Raw genomic sequence first — 23,483 nt, forward strand, 5'->3', positions numbered from 1 at the left:
TTCCTCCGTCCCCTCACCAGTGCCTTTGCTCTGGGGGTGTCCAGCAAGGAGTGACCTCTGCATCTCTCATCTGCCAGGGGCTGCCCTCAAGATGGCAGAGCTGGGCTCCAGAGAGGGTTAGACACCCCTCCAGGCCACACAGCACACAGAGGCTGTGGGGGGTGGGAATCTTTTTTTTTTTTAATTTTTAATTTTTATTTATTTATTTATTTTTTGCTTTTTGGGTCACACCTGGTGATGCACAGGGGTTACTCCTGGCTCTACACTCAGGAATGACCCCTGGCGGTGCTCAGGGGACCATATGGGATGCTGGGAATCAAACCTGGGTCGGCTGCGTGGAAGGCAAACGCCCTACCCACTGTGCTATCGCTCCAGCCCTGGGGGGTGGGAATTTTGAATGTCGTTCCTCCTCCTCCTCCTCCTCCTCCTCCTCCTCCTCCTCTTTATCCTCCTCCTCCACCTCCTCTTTCTTCTCCTCCACCTCCTCCTTCATCCTCCTTTGAGGCATCTGTGCTGACGGAGTTTCTCAGGCTGGGTGTCCTACGCTCTGGTCAACTGAGTTTGGGGATTTCTGCCTTTCTTTCATGTTTTGAAAATCAACTCACTTAAATAATTCAAGAACACTCACTTCTAAAGGAAATTTTATACCACGATTTTCTATTTATGATTTGAATCTGTTCGATCTATTCTGTTAAGATCTCATGGAACAAATCACCTCCAAAATAAGGAAAGCCAGGGCCGGAGAGACATCCCTTGAGACCGGGCACTTGCCTTCCACGGGGCCCACTGGCTCGAATTCTCGGCTCCCCAGAAGGTCCCCCAAGCACCGTCAGGTCACTCTCTTTAACCAGAGTCAGGAATCACCCTTGAGCATCTCTGGGTGATGCCCCCAAACTCAAAATAAAAGGAAAGAAGAAAAGAGCATCTCTGGCCGAGGGTCCCACGCAGGGGGCGGTGAGGGACAGCCCTGGGCCCGCCAGGGCACGTCACGGGCAGCAAGGGCTCCCCTACCTTTGGTGTCTTCATCCTCGATGGTGGTGTTGGTGCTCTCCGAAGACTCCTGCCAAAGAGAACACGGGGGGGTGCTGAGGCCTGCCGGGCCCGCGGGACGAGGGGCGGTCGGCTGGGGGCTGCCCTGGCAGCCTGGTGCCGTGGCCTGGCTTCCGGAAGCCTGTCTGGCTCTGCTCTGAAAACCCCGTCAGACTTGGGTGTAAGGAGGGGGGCGGGTCCAAGGAGGCAGGCGGCTGGTGAAGGGACGGTTGCGAGGAGAACCCTGGCCTTTCCGGAAGGGCTGGGGGGTGGTGCCAGGAACAGAGAGAGGGGACAGGGAGCTGAGACCATGTGGCAGTCGCAGGATGCAGAGAGGAAGAGAGAGCGAGAGAAAGAGTGGGGGGAGCCCGGCGCGAGAGAGCCAGGGCTTTGGGGGAGAAAAACCACACGAGTGAGCAACGGAACCAGAAGAAGAGGCCCCGCCAGCAGACCCTCGAGAAGGCCAGGCACGTGCGGCTCTCCTGCCACTGGCGGGCCCTGGGTAGCCCTGCAGAGGCTCAAGCGGGGGTCTCCAAGGCCAAACCAGCCCCTCCCTCACCACAATTGGCGCCGACCGACCCCTGAGATGTGAGTCCGGAGCAGAGGGTGGGCGAAGCAAGGAGCCCCAGCCTGGACGCAGGAGGGGCCCGAGTCCACCTCGGTGGGGGCTGCGGAGCTGGATCGTGGCGTGGCAGCAGGTGTCAACAGAAACACGCAAACAACATACACACACACATACACACACACACACACACGCACACACAACGCACATGTTGTCACACGAGCACCCGCTCCCCGCCCCGGGTCCCGGTGCAGCCTGCGGGAGGCAGCAGGAGCAAGGGGTTCGAGGCCCAGCATTTACCGGCGTTTGGGAGACGGCAGACACTCACCATTAACTGAACGCTGGAACTGGACTTTCTTTTCTGGAAAAACAAGGAGAAGAGATGGGACAGGAAAAGACACAGCGTGAAAACGGCAGGGAGCAGAGAGGAAGGACAGGGACGACTGGGGGGAGGGGAACGGGCCTGGGGGCCACCCTGGGGGGTGCTGGTACGGGAGCCGCCCGGTCCTGGCTCAGTCTCAGGTCCTGGCACGTGGCACACAGCAGCCCGCGGCCGAGCACGGCCACCATGGAGCTCCAGGCTGGCCCTGCGAGCCCAAGGCCTCCGGAGCCCAGTGCTCTTGGGAACACTGGGCAGCTCTCGGCTAGAGCTGTGACCCCCACCTATGCCCTCGACTCTGCACACAGGTCCTCTGAGGGGCCAGGGCAAGCTTGGAGGAGTGTCCAAGCTACTCGGAAAATCAGTCAAAAATGGGCATGACCAGGAGTGGGGGCTCGCACTGGGGTGGTGTCTGAGCTTGTTGTTCTTTCAAATTCTTTTTTAAAAAAATATTATTGTTGATGTGTTGGGGGGGGGGGTGCACCCAGTAGTGCTCAGGGCCTATTCCTGCCTCTGCATTCTGGCTTTCCTCCTGGAGGGGTTCAGGGGACCACGCAACGTGCCGGGGATGGAACCCTGTGCGCTATCACCCTGTCCGTTTTCCACAACATCCCTGGGTGACCTCAGAGCAGGGCCAGGCCGCGGTGCCTGGGAAATGCTACTGCACTCAGGACTTCCTGGAGATGTTCTAAGGGAGGGAAACTGAGGCAGGAGCAGCCCGATATAAAGCTGAGCCTGGCACTTGAGTCTCTGGTGGGACCTTTTAGCCTGTTGTTCTAGCTCGGGGCGGGGTGGTGGGGACGGGCAGGCAGGCGGGCAAGTTCCCACTGTTCGTGGAACCAAGGGAAGGAGAGAAAGAGAAAACTCCGACTCTTCCTGTCTCGGATCTGAGCTGGTGTCTTAAAGACACGCCCGCATGAGAGGCGGCCAGGAACATGTAAGAAGGCAGGGCAGAGACGGGCAGTTTCCCCATGTCACTCAGCTGAACTGGGGCCACTCTGCCCGTGACCCCTCACCTGCCCACCTAGCTCTCCTCAAAGCCTGGCTGCCCGGCAGAAGCCCCTGGGGCAGACATTTGCCCAGTTAGAGGCACCGACTGTCCCCTGAGGCCTCGTGTGTCTAATTCTGGGCTTTCTAACCTTGGGCCCCTGAGGGCCACCGGGCACTTGGGAGTAAATCTCTTAGTGCTGGCTCTGCCCCTGGCTGGGGTGGGGCGGCGGGGCAGGGCGGGGCGGGGGCAGCAGGAGCCCCCGGCTCGGTGGGCAGCGGAGACCTGAGAAGCGTCTTGGGGGCCAGGAAGCTCCAGGCGGGACACAAGATGGGAACACAGAGCAGAGACCGCATCAGATGGGACGCACAGTGACGGATGGGACGGGGCGGGTCAGGACGGGACACCGACAGCGGGCACGAGCGGGCGGGGGGCCGGAGCCGTCGAGGCCGAGGACGGCCGTGAAAGGAAAGACTCCATTTCCCGAATGACAGACGACGACACTAACGAGAAGCCCAGGTGGAGAGGCACCTGTGTGTTCGGTTTGGTTTGGGGGCCACAGCCGGCAGTGCTCAGGGCTTTCTCCCAGTAGTGCTCAGGGAGCGTGTGTGGGATGCCGGGGATCAAACCTGGGCCAGCTGTGTGCAGGGCAAGCGCCCTACCTGCTGCCCTACGGCTCCAGCCCACAGCGGCACCTGGGCTGGACTTACAGGAGCCCCCTGCGCTCTCAGGAGAACGCTCCGATGGGCTGGGGACAGCCCGCCTGAGCCCACGCGTCGTCGTGGGGCCCTGTCACAGCCCCGTGACTTCGGGAGCCACTCCTCCCGCCAGCGCTGGGACCAGCCTCCGGCCCTTCCAGTAAGGCCCAGGCGGAACAGTGATTTGTCTCTCGGGCGCGGTTGTGGGGGCGCAAATGGGTGCCCACGAACGCCTGGGCACAGAGCCATGGGGCCCAGACCTAAGCAGCTTCGGGGCCCGAGGCCTGAGTCCGCTCACGGTGAAAGCCGAACGCAGACGGGCCCAGCTCTACGGCCTGTGACCGTCACCAGTCACCACATCCCGAAAACGGTCGGCGATTGTCGCGCGTCTGTGCCAGGGCCGGGGAAACCTTTCGAAGTCCCGCCTCCCCTCCTCCCACACAGGCGGGGACCCGCTGGACACGACCCCAGGCCCCATCCGTCCTCCTGCCCACTTGCACCCGGTGCTCCTGCCATCGGGAGGAGGCTGCCCGAGGTCTGGGTGAACGACTGAGCTTCCGTTCAAGAGTCTGCGGACCCCCTGGCTCGGAGGAAGGACAGCCAGCTCTCTCAGCCCAGCCCAGTGAGTCTCGCGGCTCTTCTCACGGGAAGGGTAAGGACACGCCAGGAACCGACCAGGCTCCAGCTCCGTGGGCCCTGCCGTCTGCCTCCAGGACGGGGAGGAAGGTGAGCTACCGTCCAGCCAAGAACGGCCTCCTCGGAGCTTCCCTTCACGAGGCATTGCCCGGTGTGAGCGGCCATGCGGGCTCTCCGGCTATGCCCCCTGCAGGGCCTGGAGTGGCCGACCATGGCCTCCACAGGGCCCACCTCCTGGCCTGGTCCCCGTAAGGCTCTGTCTCGAGGACCGTCTGGGGGAGGCCAGAGGCTCCACCGTGGCCTTTGCCGGGTCAGTCCAGTGAGAGGCCCTGGAGCCCCTAGTGCATGCACAGACCCTCCCTCCCTCAGCCCCGGCGCTTCTGCCCTCAGACCCCCCCCCACGCCCCGCCGTTTCTCACAGGGAATCTAGCAGCCTTGTGGGTACCCGTTCAGACCGACAAACGGGGGCCAGGGAGCCCACTGCCCCACACTGCCCACTCCTCTGTCTCACTGGGGAATGGTGGAAGGCGTTTGACCCCGGGGCAAGGAACCAGATTCAGTCCTGGGGGCCATCCCAGGCTTGGAAGGATGTTGGCTTTGTAAGCTTCAGATCTGTGCCGGCCAAACACTTTCTTGAGCAAACTTTGTTTTCAAGAGAAATCTCGCCCGAAAGACCAAAGTAAAAGCAGACAAGAGAATAGCGTGCCGATCTCAAGAACTCAGACCACGCGCCATGCGTGCACAGTCTCTAGTTAATCCTCAGAGGAAGAAGCCCCCCACCCCTCCCCCACCCTGCATGGCTCAGAACAATACCCCTTTATTGCTGGCTGAAGAAACACAAGCTTAGGGGTGTCAAGCTGGTGCTGACCCACAGGTGCGTGCCGAGAGGCCCAGAACCTTCTCCCAGCCTCCCCGTCCTGAGGTCCCCCACCTACCCAGGGTGCCGTGGCAGGACCCTGCCCAAGACCTGGCACCTCAGCCTGAAGCCCGTCCAGCTGAGGGCGGAACCAAGCGTATCACCGACTGGTCCTCAAGCACCCAGATGAAGCATTAGGGTTTTGTTGCCTTTTTCCCTTTTTCTTTTTTTGGTTTTGTTTTACAGCTTGGAAGTCGGGGGGGGGGGTCAGCCCCATGGCCCCCGACCTAGAGTGCCTCTGGAGCTACCCCAGCTGAAGAGGATGGAGTAGAGAGGAGGGCCTGCAGCGCCCAGCCCTGGGTCAGCGAGCCTAGATCCCTCTGGACGCCCCCAGCGGGGAGTCGGTGCTGACCTCGGATGCTGCCGGCCGGGAGCCCTTTGAGCAGGGCCCTCCCCGGCCAGGGTCCGGGCCAGCCTGGGGAGCCCAGGAGAAGGCAGGGTGTCAAGAGAACCCGCAAGGCGAGCCAGTGGCAGGGAGGAGGGGCTGCAGAGAGCGGGGACAGGCCCCAAGAGCAGAGGGGGAGAGAGAAGGGGGGAGAAGAGGGTGGGTGTGGAGGGAAACAGCTCGGGCCGCGGGGCAGGACCGAGGCAGGTTGGGGCTCTTAGCTCTGAGCCCGCAGCCTCGGGTCTGTGCACCCTCCGGGCCTCTGGGGGCTGAGCTGGGGGTGCGCGGGATGGAGGTTCCCCCCTCACGTCCGTCTGGGCTCCTTCCTTGGACCCTCCTGCTCTCCAGTCCTGCACCCCGGAGAAGCCCAGCGGTCTTGCTCTTGGACCCGCCCCACCCACAGGCCACCTGCCTTTCCCTTCTGCTCCAGATGTCCCTGGCCCCTGCCTGTTGCCCGCAGGAAGGCCAGGAGGCGTCCATGGAGCGAGGCCCGGAGGTCAGGCCTGCGGGCAGAGGCGGCCATGCGGGGCCCCCTGGGCCTTACCTTCACACCATCGTTCTTCTTGTTCCCTCCGCTCTTGCCCCCTGCGTGGGAGAGAAAGTAGAGGGTTAGCAGCACCAGGCAGGGCACCAGGGCCCACAGGGCCAGGAAGAGCAGCATTGTGGGCGGCCGAGGGCGCGGCCGTTCCGGCCAGCCGCAGGGGCCTCCCCCTCCTGCTCCTCCTCCCTCCCGGGCGGCCGGGGGCGGCTGTGGAGGCTCGAGTGGGCTGGCTCCCCACTTCCCAGCAAGCCCGGGCGCGAGCAGCTGGCCCCAAGGGCCAAGGGAGGGCCCCGCTGTCCGAGGACGGAGTTGCTCTTTCAGCCTGGGGATTCCCTCTGGATCCCGGTCACCGCCTGCCCTGAGGCCCGGCTGCCCGGCCCTGGGCTGCATGCGCCCTCCCTCCTGCTGCCAGGCTAATTTTAGCCCCACGCTGCTGGGACGTCATGTGTCAGTCCCTCTGACCAGCTCCAGACAGCTGCCGGCAACATCTTCCAGGGACAAGAAGCAGATCCCCTCCCTCCCCACCGGGCCCCCCCGGGGCCGCCTCTGCCAGGGCCCCCTGTGGGGTTCCCCTCGCCAGCCTCAGGCCCCAAGTGGGGGCTGCCCGTGGCCCAATGGCAGAGAAGTGCTGAGCCCCAGTGTCCAGGGAGGCCCCACTCCGGCATCCCCGCCCCCCCCCCCGCCTCTCCTGCTGGCCAGAACCCCAGGAGAGGCCAGGAGCCAGGACACGGCATGGGCAGTGCCAACCCGGCCCAGTCTGGCCCAGGCCCACGGCCTCCAGTGGATGCCATCAGAGAGAGAGAGACAGTGTGTCCGTGGCAAACGGCCGACAGCGGGAGTCCGGAGGGCCCGAGGGGGGCTGAGCGGACAGTGATGCCCGGCCTTGGGTGGGCGCCCTGCCCTGGCCGCCCTGCATGGCCACCTATGGACCCTAGCAGGCTCACCCGTTTTCCTCTGGCAGTGCCCACGTGGGGGCAGGTACCTCTGGGTCCCAGAGGAAAGAGTGTCCTCCCTGGTTTTGTGGCAGTTCTAGGGCACCCAGCTTGCTGTCCCCCCATGTCCAGGGGGCCAGCCTCTACAGCCTGCCCCTTTCCTCGGGACTGTGGTTCCAGAAAGAAATCACTCTCTAGAGGAAATGGAAACCTGGGTCCTCGGAGAAAATCTGTTTTCTAAGTACTGGAAATCCCCCGACCTCCATTTTTTTTTTCTTTTTGGGTCACACGCGGCGATGCACAGTGGTTACTCCTGGCTCATGCACTCAAGAATCACTCCTGGCGGTGCTCAGGGGACCATATGGGATGCTGGGAATCAAACCCGGGTAGGCCGTGTGCAAGGCAAAGCCCTACCCTCTGTACTATTGCTCCAGTCCCCGACCTCCATTTTCATTGACTTTATTATTTTGCTTTTTGTTGTCTGGGGGGGGTGGGGGTGGGGATGGCACACCCAGCTGTGCTCGGGGCTTGACCCTGGCTGTGTGCTCAGGGATCACTCCTGGCAGTGCTCAGGGACCAGAACGCAGGGCCAGGATTGGCCAATAGTGTCCCTGGACTCTCTCTAGCCTCTTTGGTTTGGGGCCGTGTCCAGCAATGCTCTGGGTTTACTCCCGACCCTGCACTTGGGGGTCCCCGCTGGCGGTGTTCGGGGGGGCACATATGGGGTGCTGGGGATAGAACTGGGTTGGCCGCATGCAAGACAGGCGTCCCACCCCACTGTACCACTCTCACCTTTTGGTGTTTGGCCACCCCTGGGCATGCTGCAGGGGCCACGTGGTGCTGGAGACCGAACCCTGGCCGTCTGCCTGTGAGCGTGCGCTGGCCACGGAGCCCTCTCCACCCCCACGCCGACAAATACCGTACCCCACCCCCCGCATGTCTGGGCTGGGGCCTGACCCCCAGGCCGGCACCAGGAGTCGGAGACCTGAGTTCTCGAGGGGCCCCCGAGCGGCTATAAACAGACTCTGACTCCGTGGCTCATCTTTCAGCTAACGGAACCACAGGTCCTGGGAGGGGAGCGAGAGCAGGAGCGGGGAGGAGGCTGCAGCTGCCCTGCTGGGGTCAGGCCCCCGGGCTGCCCTCTGCCAGGCCCGGGCTGGAGCTGCGGCTGCAGGGGGCTGAGCCCTCCCTTCCCCATGGGCTCGGCCTGCCTGGTGCTCCCTGCCTGGCCCAGCACAGCCAGCCTCCTTCCAGGATGCCACTGACCCCGTGCGCCCTCTAAGGCCAGGCTGGCTCACGCCCAGGCCAGCAGGAAGCTGGCTCCGCCTCCCAGGACCCTTGACCTGGCACAGCCAGAGGCCACCCGGCAAAAGAGCAGGGATGGCTGTCCCCCACAGCCTGTCCTGGGGACCACCACGTGCAAGCAAGGGGACTGGGGCCTTGGAGCACCAGGACGCAGACACCCCAACCTGGGGAGGCTCTTGCCAGCTAATGGCCCAGGCCCGGGACCCCAACACTGCTAGGAGCTGGGGGAGGCAGACGGGACCTCTCATTACCCCGGGCTCAGTCCAGGGGTGAGTGTGAGTCTGGGGTCCAGCAGCTCTGCACCCCGCCTTGTATTCCAGCCCCCCAAGCCCCAGCCCCACAGTCGTGACTCTGAGGTCCCACCACCTACCGGAGAAGTTCCTGGTGGCCAGCATGGTGGTGAGGATGGCCCCCTGAAACACAAGATGGGGAGCGGGGCGAGGGGAGAGGAGGCGCCCCGTCACGTGACCGCCCCTCACTACCCCCGCAGCCAAGGCCTCCTGAGAGAAGCAGGTCAGGGCCGTGGCCGAAGGGGAGTGGGCACCAGGCACCCCAGGGCGGGGAGCGTCAGGCTGTGGCCATTTCTCTGACGCTGACCACTGTGACCATTTCTCTGATGCTGACCATCCAACGTGACGGGAGGAGCTTCCCGATCCGAAGGCTGAGGCTTCCCCCCCAGTGCTCCCGCCAGGGATAGGGGCACGCGCCTTGGCCCTGGCCCCCTGTGATCCCCCTCCCGAGCCAGGCAGGGGGCAGCCATTAGACTGAGTGAGCCTTGTTCGGTCACTCGGTGCTGGGGCGTCTCTTCAGGTGAGCAGTGTGAGCCTCAGCGCCCCCCTTTCCTTGCTCCCCTCCCCAGGGCCCCTCTGCCCCCCTGGTCTCCTACGCAATCACACTGCAGCCCCCAGGGCCCCTAAGAGTTCACACCAGCAACCATCCCCCGGGCTCCTCCCTCTGGAATACCCGCCCCCTCTCAACCCGGCTGGCCCTTCCTGCTTCTGCTCAAATGACCCCCCCCAAGCCCCCCAACCCGAGCCCCCTCAGGGAAAGTTTCTGGGATCCTCCCCGGTACTTGCAGACCTCGTGGCTGGCCCTGCTGGGCACCCCAGGTCTGGGGGCACGCCTGTCACAGCATGCCCCTGCTGTGGGGGTCCTGACTGCCCGTCTGTGCCCCCACTGTGCACCCCCCAGCTCTAGCCGTGCTCGGGGGCTGAGCAGCAAAGGTCTCTGTGGAGACGCAGCCGCTGGCTCGCACGTCCCGCGCCCGGTTACCTTCAGTTTCCTCCTGGCGTTGAACTTCTTCAGGCAGTCCACGGTCTCCTGTCTGTGCATGCAGGAGGCCACGGTGGAGCGGTGCTGTGGGCAGAGGGAGGCGGCTGGGTGAGCAGGGCCCGCGGGGGCACCCCGGTACACTGCGGGCAGTTCTGCCTGGACCCTGGGAAGTAGTCCTTGATCTGGGGAAGTGGGTGCAGTGGAGCACTGGGCCAGAGGGGCACCAGGAGCTGCATCCTGTGCCTTTCAGGCTGGAGCCCGGAGTTCATTGCTGGCATCGCACGGTCCTCTGAACACGGTCACGTGTGACCCTGGTAGCCCCACCAGCCCCTTGGTGGGAACCTGCTGCCAGCCAAGGGCTTCTGGGGGTGGCCGTGGCCGTGGCACCGCTGGGGAGGCCCCCAGCCCAGTTCACAGCCCTAGACACCACTGCCACCAGCGCCACAGCTGTGACACCAACCCCCAGCACCTGCATCTCACGATCCCCCCAAGAACCCAGCAGGGGTGGGACCCTGGTAGGCACGAGGGCCAGGGGCAGAGGTAGGACTCTGGGACCAGGACCCAAGGCCTGAGCAAGGGGCTGCTGGGAAGGGCCCCGAGGGCGTGGGGGGAGGGACTCACAGAAATCCAGGGGTGCTTGAGGGCCTCGGCGGCTGTGATGCGTTTGGAGGGGTTGATGGTCAGCATCTTGTTGATCAGGTCCTTGGCTTCCGGGGTAACAGTGTCCCATTCTGGGGACGGGAACTGGGAGGGGCAGAGGGGCCAGGTTTGTGCAGCCTGCCCCAGGCCGATCGGCGATCACCCCCGCCCCACTGCCTGACCCCTGAGACACACATGCTCAGGAGGGTCCGGGCTCCTCCCTGCTGGGACCCCGGGGCCGAGGGTAAGGGGAGAAGCAGGCCCCGTCTCCAGGGCTGGAAGAACAGGAGGCTCTTCTCAAGGGGACCTGGGAGGGGCAGCCCCGACCTCAGAGCCCGCAGGCTGGGTCCCAGTCCCGGCTCTCCTCAGTCAGCCCTGTGACCTGGGCGACGCTCCAGCCCCAGAGCAGGCCCTGGACGCGTTGTGAGGATTAGAGACGCCAGAAGACACATGGTCCACAGACAGCCAAGAACTGAGTCCCAGGTAGGTGGGCGCAGGGGCTCAGAGCCCGACTCCGCTCCCCGGGGAGAGCACCTGGCCCCAGCCAGGTGTACGGGAGGACTGGGACGGACAAGGAGCGGGAGCGGGATGGACACTAAGAGCACACACACAAAGCATCGAGGAGATGCTGTCAGGGCCGGCTTTTCCCAGTTCTGTGTGTGCACAGAGCGACGGGGACATGTAGAGCACGGATCATGCTGCACGTATGGAATATCCTGCTGGCGTGATAAGGATAAAATACATAGCTGATGTGGAGATCATGTCACATACACAACACATTGCTGATGCGTGGATCATTTTATAGCTATAACACATTGCTGATGCGTGGATCATGTTATATATATAACATTGTTTATGCATGGATCATGTTATATATAATACAATCCTGATGTCTGGATCATGCTATATATAATACATTGCTGATGCGTGGATCATGTTATATATAATACCTTGCTGATGCATGGATCATGTTATATATAATACATTGCTGATGCGTGGATTGTGTTATCTATAATATATTGCTGATGCATGGATTGTGTTTTATATATATGTATAACACATTGCTTATGCATGGATCATGTTCTATTTGAGACACTGCTGGTGCGTGGATGATGCTATATATAATATACTGCTAGTGTGTGGTACATACATATGTAATGCATTGCTGATGAGTGGATCATGCTATATTAACACAATGCTAATGTGTGGATCATGCTATATGTAATATTACTGATGCGTGGATCATGTATATGTGCATCTATGTAACGTAGAGAGAGGAAGAATGTGCCCTGGCTCTGGGCGTTCTGCCCCTCCACTCCTGCCTTGGTGCTGCTTCCTCCCTCGGTCACCCTGAGGATCAACCCCATCCCCCAGCACCCCTCCCTAGGCAGACCAGTTCCAGGGCTGCCCCTGCCTGTCTGCAAGCAACAGAGAACTACGGGTGCCGTGTCTGACCTCGCCAGACTTGGGCATCTGTGCTGGGCCCCAGGGGAGACTGAGGCCAGCGAGGGGACACACTCACATCATAGGCGCCGGCTTTGATCTGCTGGTAGAGGCGGTGCTGGTCCTCGTCCCAGAACGGGGGGTACCCAACAAGCAGAATGTATAGGATCACCCCTGGGGAGAGGACAGGCAAGCTTCAGCCCCTGTAGGCAGAAGCGGGCATGGGCGGGGGCGGGGGCACTACTGTTCGGGCGAGCAGCCGGAGACTCACCGCAGGCCCACAGGTCCACGGGCTTGCCATACGGGTCCTTGCGAAGCACTTCCGGGGAAAGGTATCCGGGTGTCCCTGCGAACCCTGCTCCCCACACACGGGCGGACACGCACACACGCACACACACAGAGGTTAGCCTGTGAGTGACCTGCCAGGAGGGGGGAGGGTCCCTGGCGAGGGAGCCCCTCACCCCAAATCCACCCAGCACAGCTCCCAGGCCGTCCGTCCTGCAGAGCCTGCAGCAGGAGATGCCCAGACCAGCCCCAAGGCTCTGGCGTATCCTGACACGTGTCACAAGTGTCACCGCTCAGGGTTCCAGCCATTCAGCACTGCAGGAGATGGGACATGCTCGGAGTGTCCACTCCCAAAGAGCTGAACCCACCCTCTCCCTACTCCCAAGTGAGCTACTCTGGGGGTGGCGACGCTGGTCGCATCCCAGGGACTCCTTCCTGGCTGGGCTGACTCATGACGTTTGTGTCCCCTGGCTGAAACACGCGCAGGGCACAGGCGGACAGGAAGAAGGACGGGACTGCACGAGCTGTGGCAGGAAGAGCTGCTGCTTGTGGGCACAGGCTAACTGGGCAGGGCGCCCCCTCAACCTCTCACTGCCCCCAGGAATAGACAAGGACCACCCACGTTTGCAGAGGAGCAGACACAGGCTTGGCGAGGCAAAGGGACTCTCCCAAATGTCACGGAGCTCAAAAGCTACCGAGTGAGCTTGCCACGGGCCAACCAGGCCCGAGTGTCCACCACCGCGGAAGATGCCCTGAGCCCACATCTGTCCACTTGATGCGGACAATATGACTCGAGTCTCGCCCTGGGACTTTGCTAAGGTCCTTAGTGCTTGTGCTTCACTGACAGGATCACAGAGCCAGGGGGGAGGGGGCCCCTCGGTGGCCTCTGCTCAACTCTTGGGAGCGGGGTGGCAATGCCCATGGACACAGAGGCCGGCGGGTCAACCCACTCCTAGAGTCCAGGCTGGCGCCGCCAACCTGCCACAGCTTGGACTGAGGGTCTCTGGAGACCCACGTGCGAGCCTGGGCCCCAGGTCTCTGCGTCCCCCCACCCACCCCACCCACCCCACCCCGACTCACCGAACCATGCCTGCTGCTCCCCCTCCACCTCGATGGCCAGGCCAAAGTCCGCCAGCTTCACAGCGGCGCCCTTGAGCTTGGAAGCCAGCAGCAGATTCTCCGGCTTCCCGGGAGCAGAGCACAGAGATGAAACGGGGAGAAGAGAGACGTGAGGAGCTTCACAGAGTCAGAGCCCCCCAGTGGCAGGACTCTCCTGGCACAGGAAACCCCATTCTCACTTGCCATTAATGTGCCCTCCACCCCCTAACCCTCCCCCCCCCACTTCTCCTGCCGCCTTCCCCTTCCTCCAGGGTGCGGGCAGTGCAGGAGTGTCTCTGATGACCTGGAGAGGAGTCACGCTGGGCGGGGCCTGCATTTCCCACCCCCACAGCCCTTTGGGTCCCCATTTTCACAGCAGGGCGAGAGTCCTGCCCCCGGGCCTTTGCTCCTCCACTGGGCCCTTCACAGGGCCAGGCCCTTCTCTCCATCCTGCTGCACCCTGCACCCTGTTGCATGGATGCCTCTGATCCAGCTCACTGGGTGCCACCACACTCTGTTCTAATTTCCCCACGTGCCTGTACGAGTGGCTATTATCTGTCACCCCCATCCGCGTGGTTTTCTAATCCGTCCTGCCGGCACCGAAGGCCATGGGGGCACGTGGCCCATGTCAGTAATTGTCACCTAAGGCTCACGGGGGGTCAGCCTCTGGACGCTGACTGACCCATCACCCTCCACAGAGCCCAGTGGCAGGGTTATGCCCTCGACCCCTCTGGGCTGCAACGGGAGGAGCGGGGCAGGAAGTCTGCTTCCTAGGGCTTTGCGCAGCCCCTGACGCACCCAGAGGGGCGCCCACATGGGTTCAAATCCCAGTCAGCCGCTCCTTCCACGCGGCCAGATTATTTCCCTTCCCTCGGCTTCCATTTCCGCCTGGGAAAACCAGGCGCCTGCTCCCTTGTGGGGACGTTGCTGTGACCGGGACAACCCACTGGATGCTTTGTGGGGACCTCAGCAGGCCCGGGTGATGGGGGAGGGGTCCGTGCACCCCTTTGAGCCCCTCCTTGGGCAGCCCCAAGGCCCCCTCTCGCCCTTGCCCGGCCCACGGCCCGTGCCGCCGTCCCAGCGTCCCCGCCTCGCGGCAGTCCTGCCCTGGTTTGAGGGCCGTGCCGCTAATTAATCTCCTCCCCGTGGCCTACATCGGCGTGCCTCCCTGCCCCCCTGTGCAAGGACTGTGGAGACAACGGGGACAGGCCCCCCGGGAGAGGCTCTGTCCAGAGGACACGCTGCCTCGGCTCATAGCCACACACTGCCGGCCCAGAACACTGCCCCCCCGCCCAGGACGGGGCTGGACCCCCCCAAGCAGGCCCCAGTGGGCGCTCGTCTCCGGGGTGCCGGCTGGAGGCCTGCGAGAGCCTGGGAGCTCGCTGTGTGGTCCTGGGCTCGGCCTGAGGCTCCACACAGCTCCCGGGGGCCAAGGAGTGTGACTGTGTGCCCAGGGCTCCAAGGGCAGACCCCCGGGGCCGTGGCGGCAGAGAGGCTGCGCGAGCGGCAGGCTCGGGCCAGTCCCCGGCTCCTTCCGCTGCATCCCGTGTCTGTGAGGCTGTGACACGAGTGGCCGGTGCCCTGGGCCCTGCAGCTGCAGCTGCCCCGCCCCAGGCCGGCCTCCCCAAGCCCACCCCGAGCGGTGGGGTCCCAAGGTCTGTCTTCTCCTCCCAGACCAGCAGAGAAACCCCCAAACAAGCCCACCACGGGGCCTGTGAGCCAGACCTTGTTGTCCCCTTCAAGGCCCCCTCCCTGTCAGTGGCCTGGCTGACTCTCGGCCCTTGGCGTGTCCATGCTGCCCGGCTAGCCGCCTGCTCACGGGACATGTGGGACTGTGGGGGAACAGGTCCATCTGAAGAGTGGATGAAGGTCTAAGGGACATGGCGAGGGACGGGGTGGTGGTGACCTGTGCCAGCCCGGCCCCGCGAGGCCTAGGGGTGCCACTGACCTTCAGGTCCCGGTGGACCACCCCCATCTGGTGGCAGTGCAGCACGGCCTCCAGGATCTGCTGGATACAGTGGCTGCAGGGGGAGGAAGCAAGCATTGGCGCTGGGGTCCCCTCCCCTGGGGAGGGCCCCGCCCCCCCCTCACTGCCAGGCCCCGCTGGCCTCACCTGGCATCAGCCTCACTGTAATACTCCCGGGCCACAATGTCCTCAAACAGCTCCCCGCCGGTGACCCTGGGGGACAGGAAGGGAGTTGGTCTCCACAAGCGCCCTTCCCCCCTCCCCCCCCAGCCCCTGCACCCGGAAGCAGTCTCTAAGACCAATGACCCAGGGACCTCAGAGACAGCCTCAAAGGGAGGGACAGCCCATGGCTACACTCCCCTCAACTTCCACCCCCTCCACGGTGCCTCCCCCACCTCTGCCCTTCTCTCCCCGGGGTCTCAGGCCAGAGTTAGGATGGTGGGGGTTTGGGAGGTGCTCAGGGATTTGTCGGGCGCCTGGCCCCCTCGGGGTGGGGATGGGAGATGCGGCTGAAGGGACTTCATAGACTCAGCAGATTTCCCGTGTGGCCCCTCCCTGCCACCAACATCTCTAGGGCTGCTCTCGCCGGTGAGATGCGTCCTCGCCAGGGGCTCTGCCGATCCCAGCCCACCGGGGCCAGTCGGCTCAGGACTATTTTCCTTTCAGCCACTGGCTTAGCCAACTCTGAATTTATTCCACAAGAAAAATTTCATTTTGGTTTTGTTTAGGGGCCACACTCTGTGATGCTCAGGGCTTACTCCTGGCTCTGCACTCAGGAATCACTCCTGGTGGGCTTTGGGGGGCTGGGGGGGCTATGGGATGCCAGGGATCGAACCCGAGTCAGCCACATGCCAGCAAGCGCCTTCCTCACTGGACTATTGCTCTGGCCCCTCCAGAAGGGAACTTCCTACGACCACTAGAGTCAGGGTCATGGTGGCGGACAAAGGCCAAGTTGAGATGAGCGCGGTGGGTGGGTCAGGATGGCAGGTCCCCACCTCGGGGAGCTGCATCCTAGTGGGGCACTGAAGACCCTCCCGCCGGGGTCGCCCCTGCACTGCATAGTGGGGTGAGGGCAGACTCACAGGTCGAAGATCAGGTAGTGGTGTCCTTCCTCGGAGATACTGTCATGAAGCCGGACTGTGGGAGCGGAGCAGCCGTTACAGCACCCCTGCCTCCCCGCCCCTCCTCACCCTCTGTGGCAAAGGCCATGCAGCACCCCAGAAGCCTGCGCTTCCGTTGACACCCCCGTGTGGACGCCGTGCCCCTCCCTCCCCCCTCAGAGGGACCAGTTGGCATCACAGGATGCCAGTTTGTGCCTCGGCCACCTGCTGGCTGTGTGACTTTGGGCGGTGGCCACCTTTTCTGGGGTCAGTGTGGGGACAGTGTCACAGACTACTGGTGTCCCACATATTGGGGCTCATACGTCGCCAGTGTGGAGAACTTAATAGAGCGGGGAAGATAGGCAGAGAGCTGCCCCCGAGTCCTGCATACTGAGAAACGGCTCCCGGGGCTGCCTGACCCAGCCCTGAGCTGCTGCCGACCTCGAAGCCTTGCACGGACGGTCAGTGCCCAAGGACAGGTGTGCATCCTCCTGGCTCCGCCTCCTAAAGTGTCCCTGGAGCCTTTGGCGAGCACTGAGAATGATGAGGCTGCCCAGTGGGAGAGACACAGCTGCTAAAATACCGCAGCTGCTGTGTGTCCACAACTGCAATCATCTCTAAATTGTGTTTGGCAAGAAAAAAAAAAGCCAAGGGCAAAACATAATGCACAGTGCTTTCGGGGGGATGGGAGGTGGATGTCCGGCAGTGCTCAGGGCTCAGTCCTATTTCTGTGCTCTGGAATCACTCCCGCCATTGCTTGGAGGACCCTACGGGATGCTGGAGATGGAACTCAAGTCCGTCGTGTGCAAGGCAAATGCCCTCCCTGCTGGACTGTCATTCTGGCCCCACAGTGAAGTTTGGGAAGGCTGTTTGTGAGCTCGTGCAGGACAGGATGAGTCACCGGGCAGTACGGCGCCGCGACATTGGGGTGCCTTTGGGAGGGGATTGATTATGGGGCAGGTTGACTTTTCAGCACAAACCCTAATGCTGTCTGCATTCTGACCTTGCACATCTATTTCTGATTCAACTGAGCCCCTAAATCACTTGTGATCCTCACTCCTGAGCAGACATTTCAAAGAAGTGGGCATGTAAGTGGCTGCGTTCGGGACCAGAGTTGGAAGACAAATGGGACACAGAATCAAACCATCTTTAACGTTCTTTTTGTGCTTTGTTTCCTTTTTGGGCCACGCCCGGCGGTGCTCAGGCCTGACTCCTGGCTCTGTGCCGGGGAGTCGCTCCTGGCAGGGCTGGGGGGACCCGATGAGGTGCCGAGGATAAAAGTGCCTCATGGGCTGCACTATCTCTCTAGCCCCAATTTTTAAAGATCTTAAATTTTTGATGTTGATATATATCTATAAATAAGGATGAAAAGATTTTTGCCTATGTTGAAGTAAAACTATATACAAGCTTCCCGAGAGTGTCTATTAAATAATCTTGCTCTAATTTTTTTTTGTCTCTATCTTATAAAAATGTTCAAACATACAATCAGGCGGGCCTGCATATGCCCATCTAATAGAATTGATTCTACCACTAATATTTGCCCCTATCTGTTTGGCTCTCTTTCTGTCCATCCCTCCACCATATTTTAATATTTAAAAAATCATTTGTATCACTTGTCATCCCATTGATCTTCGATTTGCTCGAGCAAAATTTTAAAATATTCAAATATTTTTAAAATATTTTTTAAATATTTAAATTTTAAAATATTCAATTTTTAAATATTTTCAAATTTTAAAAATATGTCTTGGGGCTGGAGCAATAGCACAGCGGGTAGGGCATTTGCCTTACACGCGGCCGACCCGAGTTCAATTCCCAGCATCCCATATGGTCCTCTGAGCACCGCCAGGAGTAGCCCCTGTGCATTGCCGGATGTGACCCAAAAAGAAAAAAAAGTATGTCTTAATTTTTAAACTCCATATGCATCGGGCCTTTGCATAGGAAGGCTTTGCAGAGGTGTCTGCTTCCCAGGCAGACACCTAAGTTTGATTTCCCAGAATCACATGGTTTCCCAAACACCTCAAGGAATGACTCCTGAGCACTATTGTACCCCCCCCCCCAAACAACAACAAAAAAGTGAGAAACCCCATGTGCGTGTTTAACTGGGGAACAGCCAGACTCCAGCGGCCATGGAATGTCCCACCTCCATCCCGAAGGACTGTGCAAATGCTGGGGGGCACCACACTCACACACAGCCCTTTTCGGGAGAGTGGGGTGCCTGCGGCCCCCTGTCAATACCTGCCCCCCACACAAGGAGGGGCAGGCACGTGCGAAGAACAATCTACTGGCTGGAAGGAGAAACAGCCACATTTGAGGTCAGGTGAGAGCTAGGTGTGACCTGACTTCGGATGCTGCCACGCCCTGTTCCTGACGGCCTCGGCCAAGAGCACAAGCGGGGTGGGAATCCCCGGCCTCAGGCTCTGCTTTGGAGAAACCTGGGGGAGGTGGAGGATTCTGGAGAGGGGACAGAGGCCACAGGATTACAGCCGCTGCTTGAGACACGGATGTTTTGGGAAACACTTCTCAAATAAGAGCCTGACCCCCTGTGCTCTCTCCCCAGCCTGCACCCCCAGACCACCTGCTTCTATTAGACAGTCTCTCCAGGAACTGTGCAAAGATCACTTTGCCTTCTCCTTATCTCCATAGCAAATAAAGCCAGTGACCCTAAGGTATGTGTGACCTCAGAGTTCCATGGTCAGTCTATGAGGGTCTATCCAGCGGCAGGTGGGAGCCACGTGGAGAGCAGGTTGCCAGCCTCTCCGGGGCATGCTCTCAGAGGCATCCCCTTTGCGCGTGGCATGGGTGGACCAACCTGTGCTGAGCCAGGACCCTCCTGACCTTGCCCTCTGGGGTCGGAGAGTGGCAGCACTGCTGGGCACCTGGGCGGGATTGGCCAAGTGCTCTGAATTAGCCGTTCCTAGCACCGACTCACCTCTCTGGGCCACGCTCACTGCATGTCCCGGACAGATCATAAGAAGCTTGAAGATGAGATGCACAGACCATCCTCAGGAGGGCAGACCCTCCTGGACCCCTCCAGTCTGGTAACAACTTCCTCTTCTTTTGTATTTAGATCTGCCCCAACACCCATCCCCGGCACCTAGCAGAGTCCTTGGCACATGTGGGGCCAGGAAAAAGGAAGGAAGGAGCAAATAATGCCGTGGAGATGAGAACTCTCCTTCCTGACACTTGGCCACTCGCCAGCCATGTGCTAAGTGCTTTCCCTGCATTATCTCTTCGAACCCTCGAAACTGTTCTCAGAGATAATTACCGGATGGCTTCAGTTTCATCGAGGAAGGGATTGGAGCTCAGAGAGATTCACAGCCTGCCTCGACTCAAACTCTAGTAAACATCAGAGCTGGAGTGTATTCCTGCAAAGCTCTGCGCCCATCTTAACCACTAGCAACGTAATATTGGATGTTCTATGTAGTGTCAAAGCTAATGACTCCAAATCTCGACCGTCTGCAGGAAGGATAATCACGGCTTCGGCAAGAGCGTGTCTTCAGGTCAGACATTCTCTCGGGAAGTACAGGTGGGGGGTAAGTGGGCAGCATCGTGACAGTCAAGCACACACCTGGGCACAGGCATTGTACTGTCTCATCAATCCTACAAGGAGGGACCCTTTCCACTCTCTCAGAGAGACCTTCACACGTCCAGTGTCACCCAGAATCGAACAGCAAGCCCAGGATTTGAGATACGGCCTTATGAGCCCCAGAACCCTTGATTAACTATCCCTCCCCCAATGTAATTGGGAATAAGAGAGGGAGGAGCAAGCCAGAAGGCAATACTGACTGCAGACAGATGAAACTGGACAACGCACACATGCAGCCACGCACGCACACACACACACACACACACACACACACACGTGCACGTGCACACACACGTGCACACAGACACACACACATATGCTCACACAGACACACGTCTCCTCCCACACTGCTGACGCCTCTATGAGAACCAGGGGGGTTAGAGTGGGAGACCTCTGCCCGCCCCCGTCAGAGAGTGGGAGAGCTGGAGACCGGGAGCAGGAACGGCCCGAGTCCTGCGGCCAGCGCCCCGTCAGGCTGCCCCGCTCTTGAGTCTGTGTCGGCAGCTCTTCCCAGGCAAGCGGGGAGGGGAGGTGCTCCGGGTATAAATAGCAGATGGAGAAGCTTCTCTCCAGCAGGGAGTTAACCCTCGGGGCCCTGCACGGGAAAGGATGCTTTCTCCCAAGGGCGAGGGCTTGCAATCTTAGCTCTCGCTCCCCTCCGAGTATGGTCTGCGGGTCGGCAGCCTGGGCCTGGGTGTGGGGCTGGAGCTTCTTCAGAGACCTCCACCACAGCCCGGCCCCTGAATCTGAACTTACGGCTCGACACGATGTTGACATTGGGTGGTTGGCGGAAGAGTGTCTCAGAGAGGGTAGTGCACCGACCCAAGGTCACACAGCCATTCCCCGACAATGAAACCTAAAATCTACCCTTTGGGATAGGAGAAGAGGGACTGGGTGGTGAGTGTTGTTTCTGGCCTCAGGGAGGCCTCTTTTCCATGCTGACTAAGCGGGGAGGTGGGGAGGAGTGGGATACCCTATTTTTGTCCCTCCCAGCTTGAGGCAGCTTTGCTCTTCACCTCCCTCCCCGCCCAGCCACCGAGACACTCCTCTCCTGTCATTCTTATAGGGGTCACACCCAAGTGGTGTGGTGCCAGGGAGCTGCCCCGGGGGCCTGCTGCTGGCCTGTGCCTGACCCCTTTCCCAGGGAGCAGCTGAGCCCGGACCCCCAGTGAACAAGCCCATGGCCCACATACCACGAGCACCCCAGGACTCACCGATATTGGGGTGCTTCAGCAGGCGGCAGATGCGGGCCTCACGCTCCAGCTTTTGATGATCTGAAATACAGGTGCCCCGATGAGCCCCCCGCCCCACTGGTGAAAGAGCCGCCCCCCTGCCCCCTGCCCTCCCCCGCCCGGGCCCCAGGAGCACTCACCTTCCGGCCCGCAGGGGGCCACGGGACAGGAGAAGCCTGGGTGTGGAGGCTCCAACGGCCTCACAGCCCTGAGCGCCCACTTGGCCCCTCCCCGGCCAGCCCCACTCTGCACCCGGCCCCTCCAGCCACGGGTGCACAGCCCACTGCCTCCCCGCTTTTGGGACATGGACCCAGCACTCGGGACCCAGCTGCCCGATGCCACTCTCAGGGCACCTGCCAGGACTGCCAGGCCAGCAGAGGGTCTCCTCCCCGCTCTCAGGACCCCAGCACGGTCCTTTCTGTGTCCTGGGGATCCACATTCTCTGCTCTATATCCCCCGCTGCTCCCCAAAGGTCTGGGCACAGTAGGTGCTCAAGAAAAGACGCCTTGAAGTGATGTGGGCAGGGAGGTTAGGGAAGGCTCCACTACCACCACCACCATCATGGCAATGAAATTTCTGGAAAGTAATAAAGCCGCTAGTTCTAAGGCTGACCCGTCTTGTGGATACAGAAAGCAAGACCTGGTAAGACCTTCTTCTCAGCAGCAGACCCTGAGGAGGCTGGACCCCTCCCAACAGAAAGGGCCTGAAAGGGGGCAGGAGTGATATAGCACAGCAGGTAGGTAGGTAGGCGTTTGCCTTGCACGCGGCTGACCTGTGTTCAATCCCCGGCATCCCATATGGTCCCCCGAGCACCACCAGGAGTAATTCCTGAGTGCAGAGCCAGGAGTAACCCCTGAGCAATGCTGGGTGTGACCCAAAAAGAAAAAAAAAGAGGGTCTGAAAGGAACCTCAATTCAAGAACCCTCAATTCCTTCCTTTAATCCGATTAACCCTCAGCTAGCCTACACCAGTGAAGGCTGGACCCATCCTTCGAGTGAAGATCCAGCAGGAACAATGGTCAAGAAAAGGAGTTTCTCAAAGAGGATCATGGGCCACTCCCAACCCTACCCCCTGGGCAACCACCCTAGCAACAGAGTCTTTCCTGGCTAGGAAGTCCCAAGTGGGCAGGCGGCTTGGAGAAGCCTATAAAAGCCACCTTGAGCAAAGGAAGGGTGCGCATATGCTGCCCGAGCCCACGTGCTGCTTGGGCCCACGTAGCTGGAACACATGTGTCGCCCAAGCACATGTGTGGCCCGCATCTCCCCTCTTGAGCTGTGTATGCTTTCATGCCTAATGCTGGGGTGTGTGTAGGCCTCTCTCCACCTCTGGAGAAGCCTGTGTTCTCTCTTGAGCGCATCACTCTCTCTTTCTCCTTCTCTCTCTCCTCCCCTTCCTAAAAAACCCTCCAAATAAAACCAGTTTTACTTCACTGCTCGTCTACTCCTGAAATTCTTTTCTACAAGGCGAGACAGGAACCTGGTAACCCTGCAGAAGGCCTAGGACTGACTTTCCTGCAAAGACCAATTCCTCGCTCCAGCCTGAGTCCGTGGCTCCCTGAGAAATCGGGTGTCAGGGATCAACCCCTGTGCCCAGAAGGCCAAGTGGACGCCAGGTGTGGCTTGATGACCCCTGGTGGGGCTGTGGGGGGAAGGGGGATCGCGGGGGGGCTCTGGCCTGTGTGTGCCATGCAGGGGCTCATCGCAGACTCTGTCAGCCTGGCCTTCCCAGCTGGCCTCGGGGTGGCAGAGGCAGATTGGGAGAAAGGGACCGTCTCTCTCCTTCCCGCCTCACATAAGCCACCGTGGGGCCACCTACTTCAAAAGGGCTGCTTGGATGAAAGACTCTTTCTCGTGACGTCACCATGCTCTGAGGCTACAGAAAAATCAGTCTTTTTTTTTTTCTTTTTGGGTCACACCCAGCGATGCACAGGGGTTACTCCTGACTCATGCACTCAGGAATTACTCCTAGCAGTGCTCAGGGATGCTGGGAATCAAACCTGGGTCGGCCAGTAGAAGGCAAACGCCCTACCCGCTGTGCTATCACTCCAGCCCCCAGAAATCCCTCTTGAGAGGACTCAAGGGCTAGGGAGAGCTACTGGGGAGGGGACCCAGACAGGCTCCCCAGAGTCGGTGGCCACTGTCCACACCTTCAGGTCTCCTCACTGGCTCTTGGGGGCGAGGCCTGCCAGGGTCCTCTCTGTCACCTGCCCCAGGCTGCCTGGAAGTCACCCAGGTGACAGTGGCTTCTGTCTTGCCAGCAGCCCAGGGCCCTGGGCGGGGTACTGTCACAGACGGCCAAGCGCCAGGCCCCAGGGCTGGCAGGGCTGGCACTGAACGTGTCTCCTAATTAGTAAATAATAAAATTCACTTTTTGGTTTATCTCTCACAACTTAGTAGATAATGGCTGAAAAAAACACCCCCAAGCACTATGAAATATAGCTAATTTCCTGTGCTACAGGCTCTAGGTAGGGCACACTCAGGCCCTCCAGGGG

General features: G+C 60.7%; 1 protein-coding gene across 3 annotated transcripts in view; it reads right to left on the reverse strand.

Moving 5' to 3' along the window:
- CAMK2A (calcium/calmodulin dependent protein kinase II alpha) overlaps positions 1-23,483 on the reverse strand; it is a 56,831-nt gene that overhangs the window by 13,360 nt on the left and 19,988 nt on the right. For 2 of the 3 annotated variants that reach the window (XM_055141501.1, XM_004620609.2), the window contains exons 3-14: positions 20,975-21,034; positions 16,157-16,211; positions 15,222-15,287; positions 15,057-15,129; positions 13,091-13,193; positions 11,997-12,080; positions 11,805-11,899; positions 10,265-10,387; positions 9,644-9,727; positions 8,742-8,784; positions 6,138-6,178; positions 1,012-1,060 (exon numbers count right to left, since the gene is read on the reverse strand). In XM_055141501.1, the coding sequence (XP_054997476.1) occupies positions 1,012-1,060; positions 6,138-6,178; positions 8,742-8,784; positions 9,644-9,727; positions 10,265-10,387; positions 11,805-11,899; positions 11,997-12,080; positions 13,091-13,193; positions 15,057-15,129; positions 15,222-15,287; positions 16,157-16,211; positions 20,975-21,034 (876 nt within the window). Of the gene's footprint in view, positions 1-1,011; positions 1,061-1,919; positions 1,953-6,137; positions 6,179-8,741; positions 8,785-9,643; positions 9,728-10,264; positions 10,388-11,804; positions 11,900-11,996; positions 12,081-13,090; positions 13,194-15,056; positions 15,130-15,221; positions 15,288-16,156; positions 16,212-20,974; positions 21,035-23,483 lie in introns of all 3 variants that reach the window. The other variant, XM_055141500.1, reaches the window with a different exon arrangement.

The sequence above is a fragment of the Sorex araneus genome, chromosome 6 (genome assembly GCF_027595985.1).
Source record: "Sorex araneus isolate mSorAra2 chromosome 6, mSorAra2.pri, whole genome shotgun sequence".
Taxonomy (NCBI): Eukaryota; Metazoa; Chordata; class Mammalia; order Eulipotyphla; family Soricidae; genus Sorex; species Sorex araneus.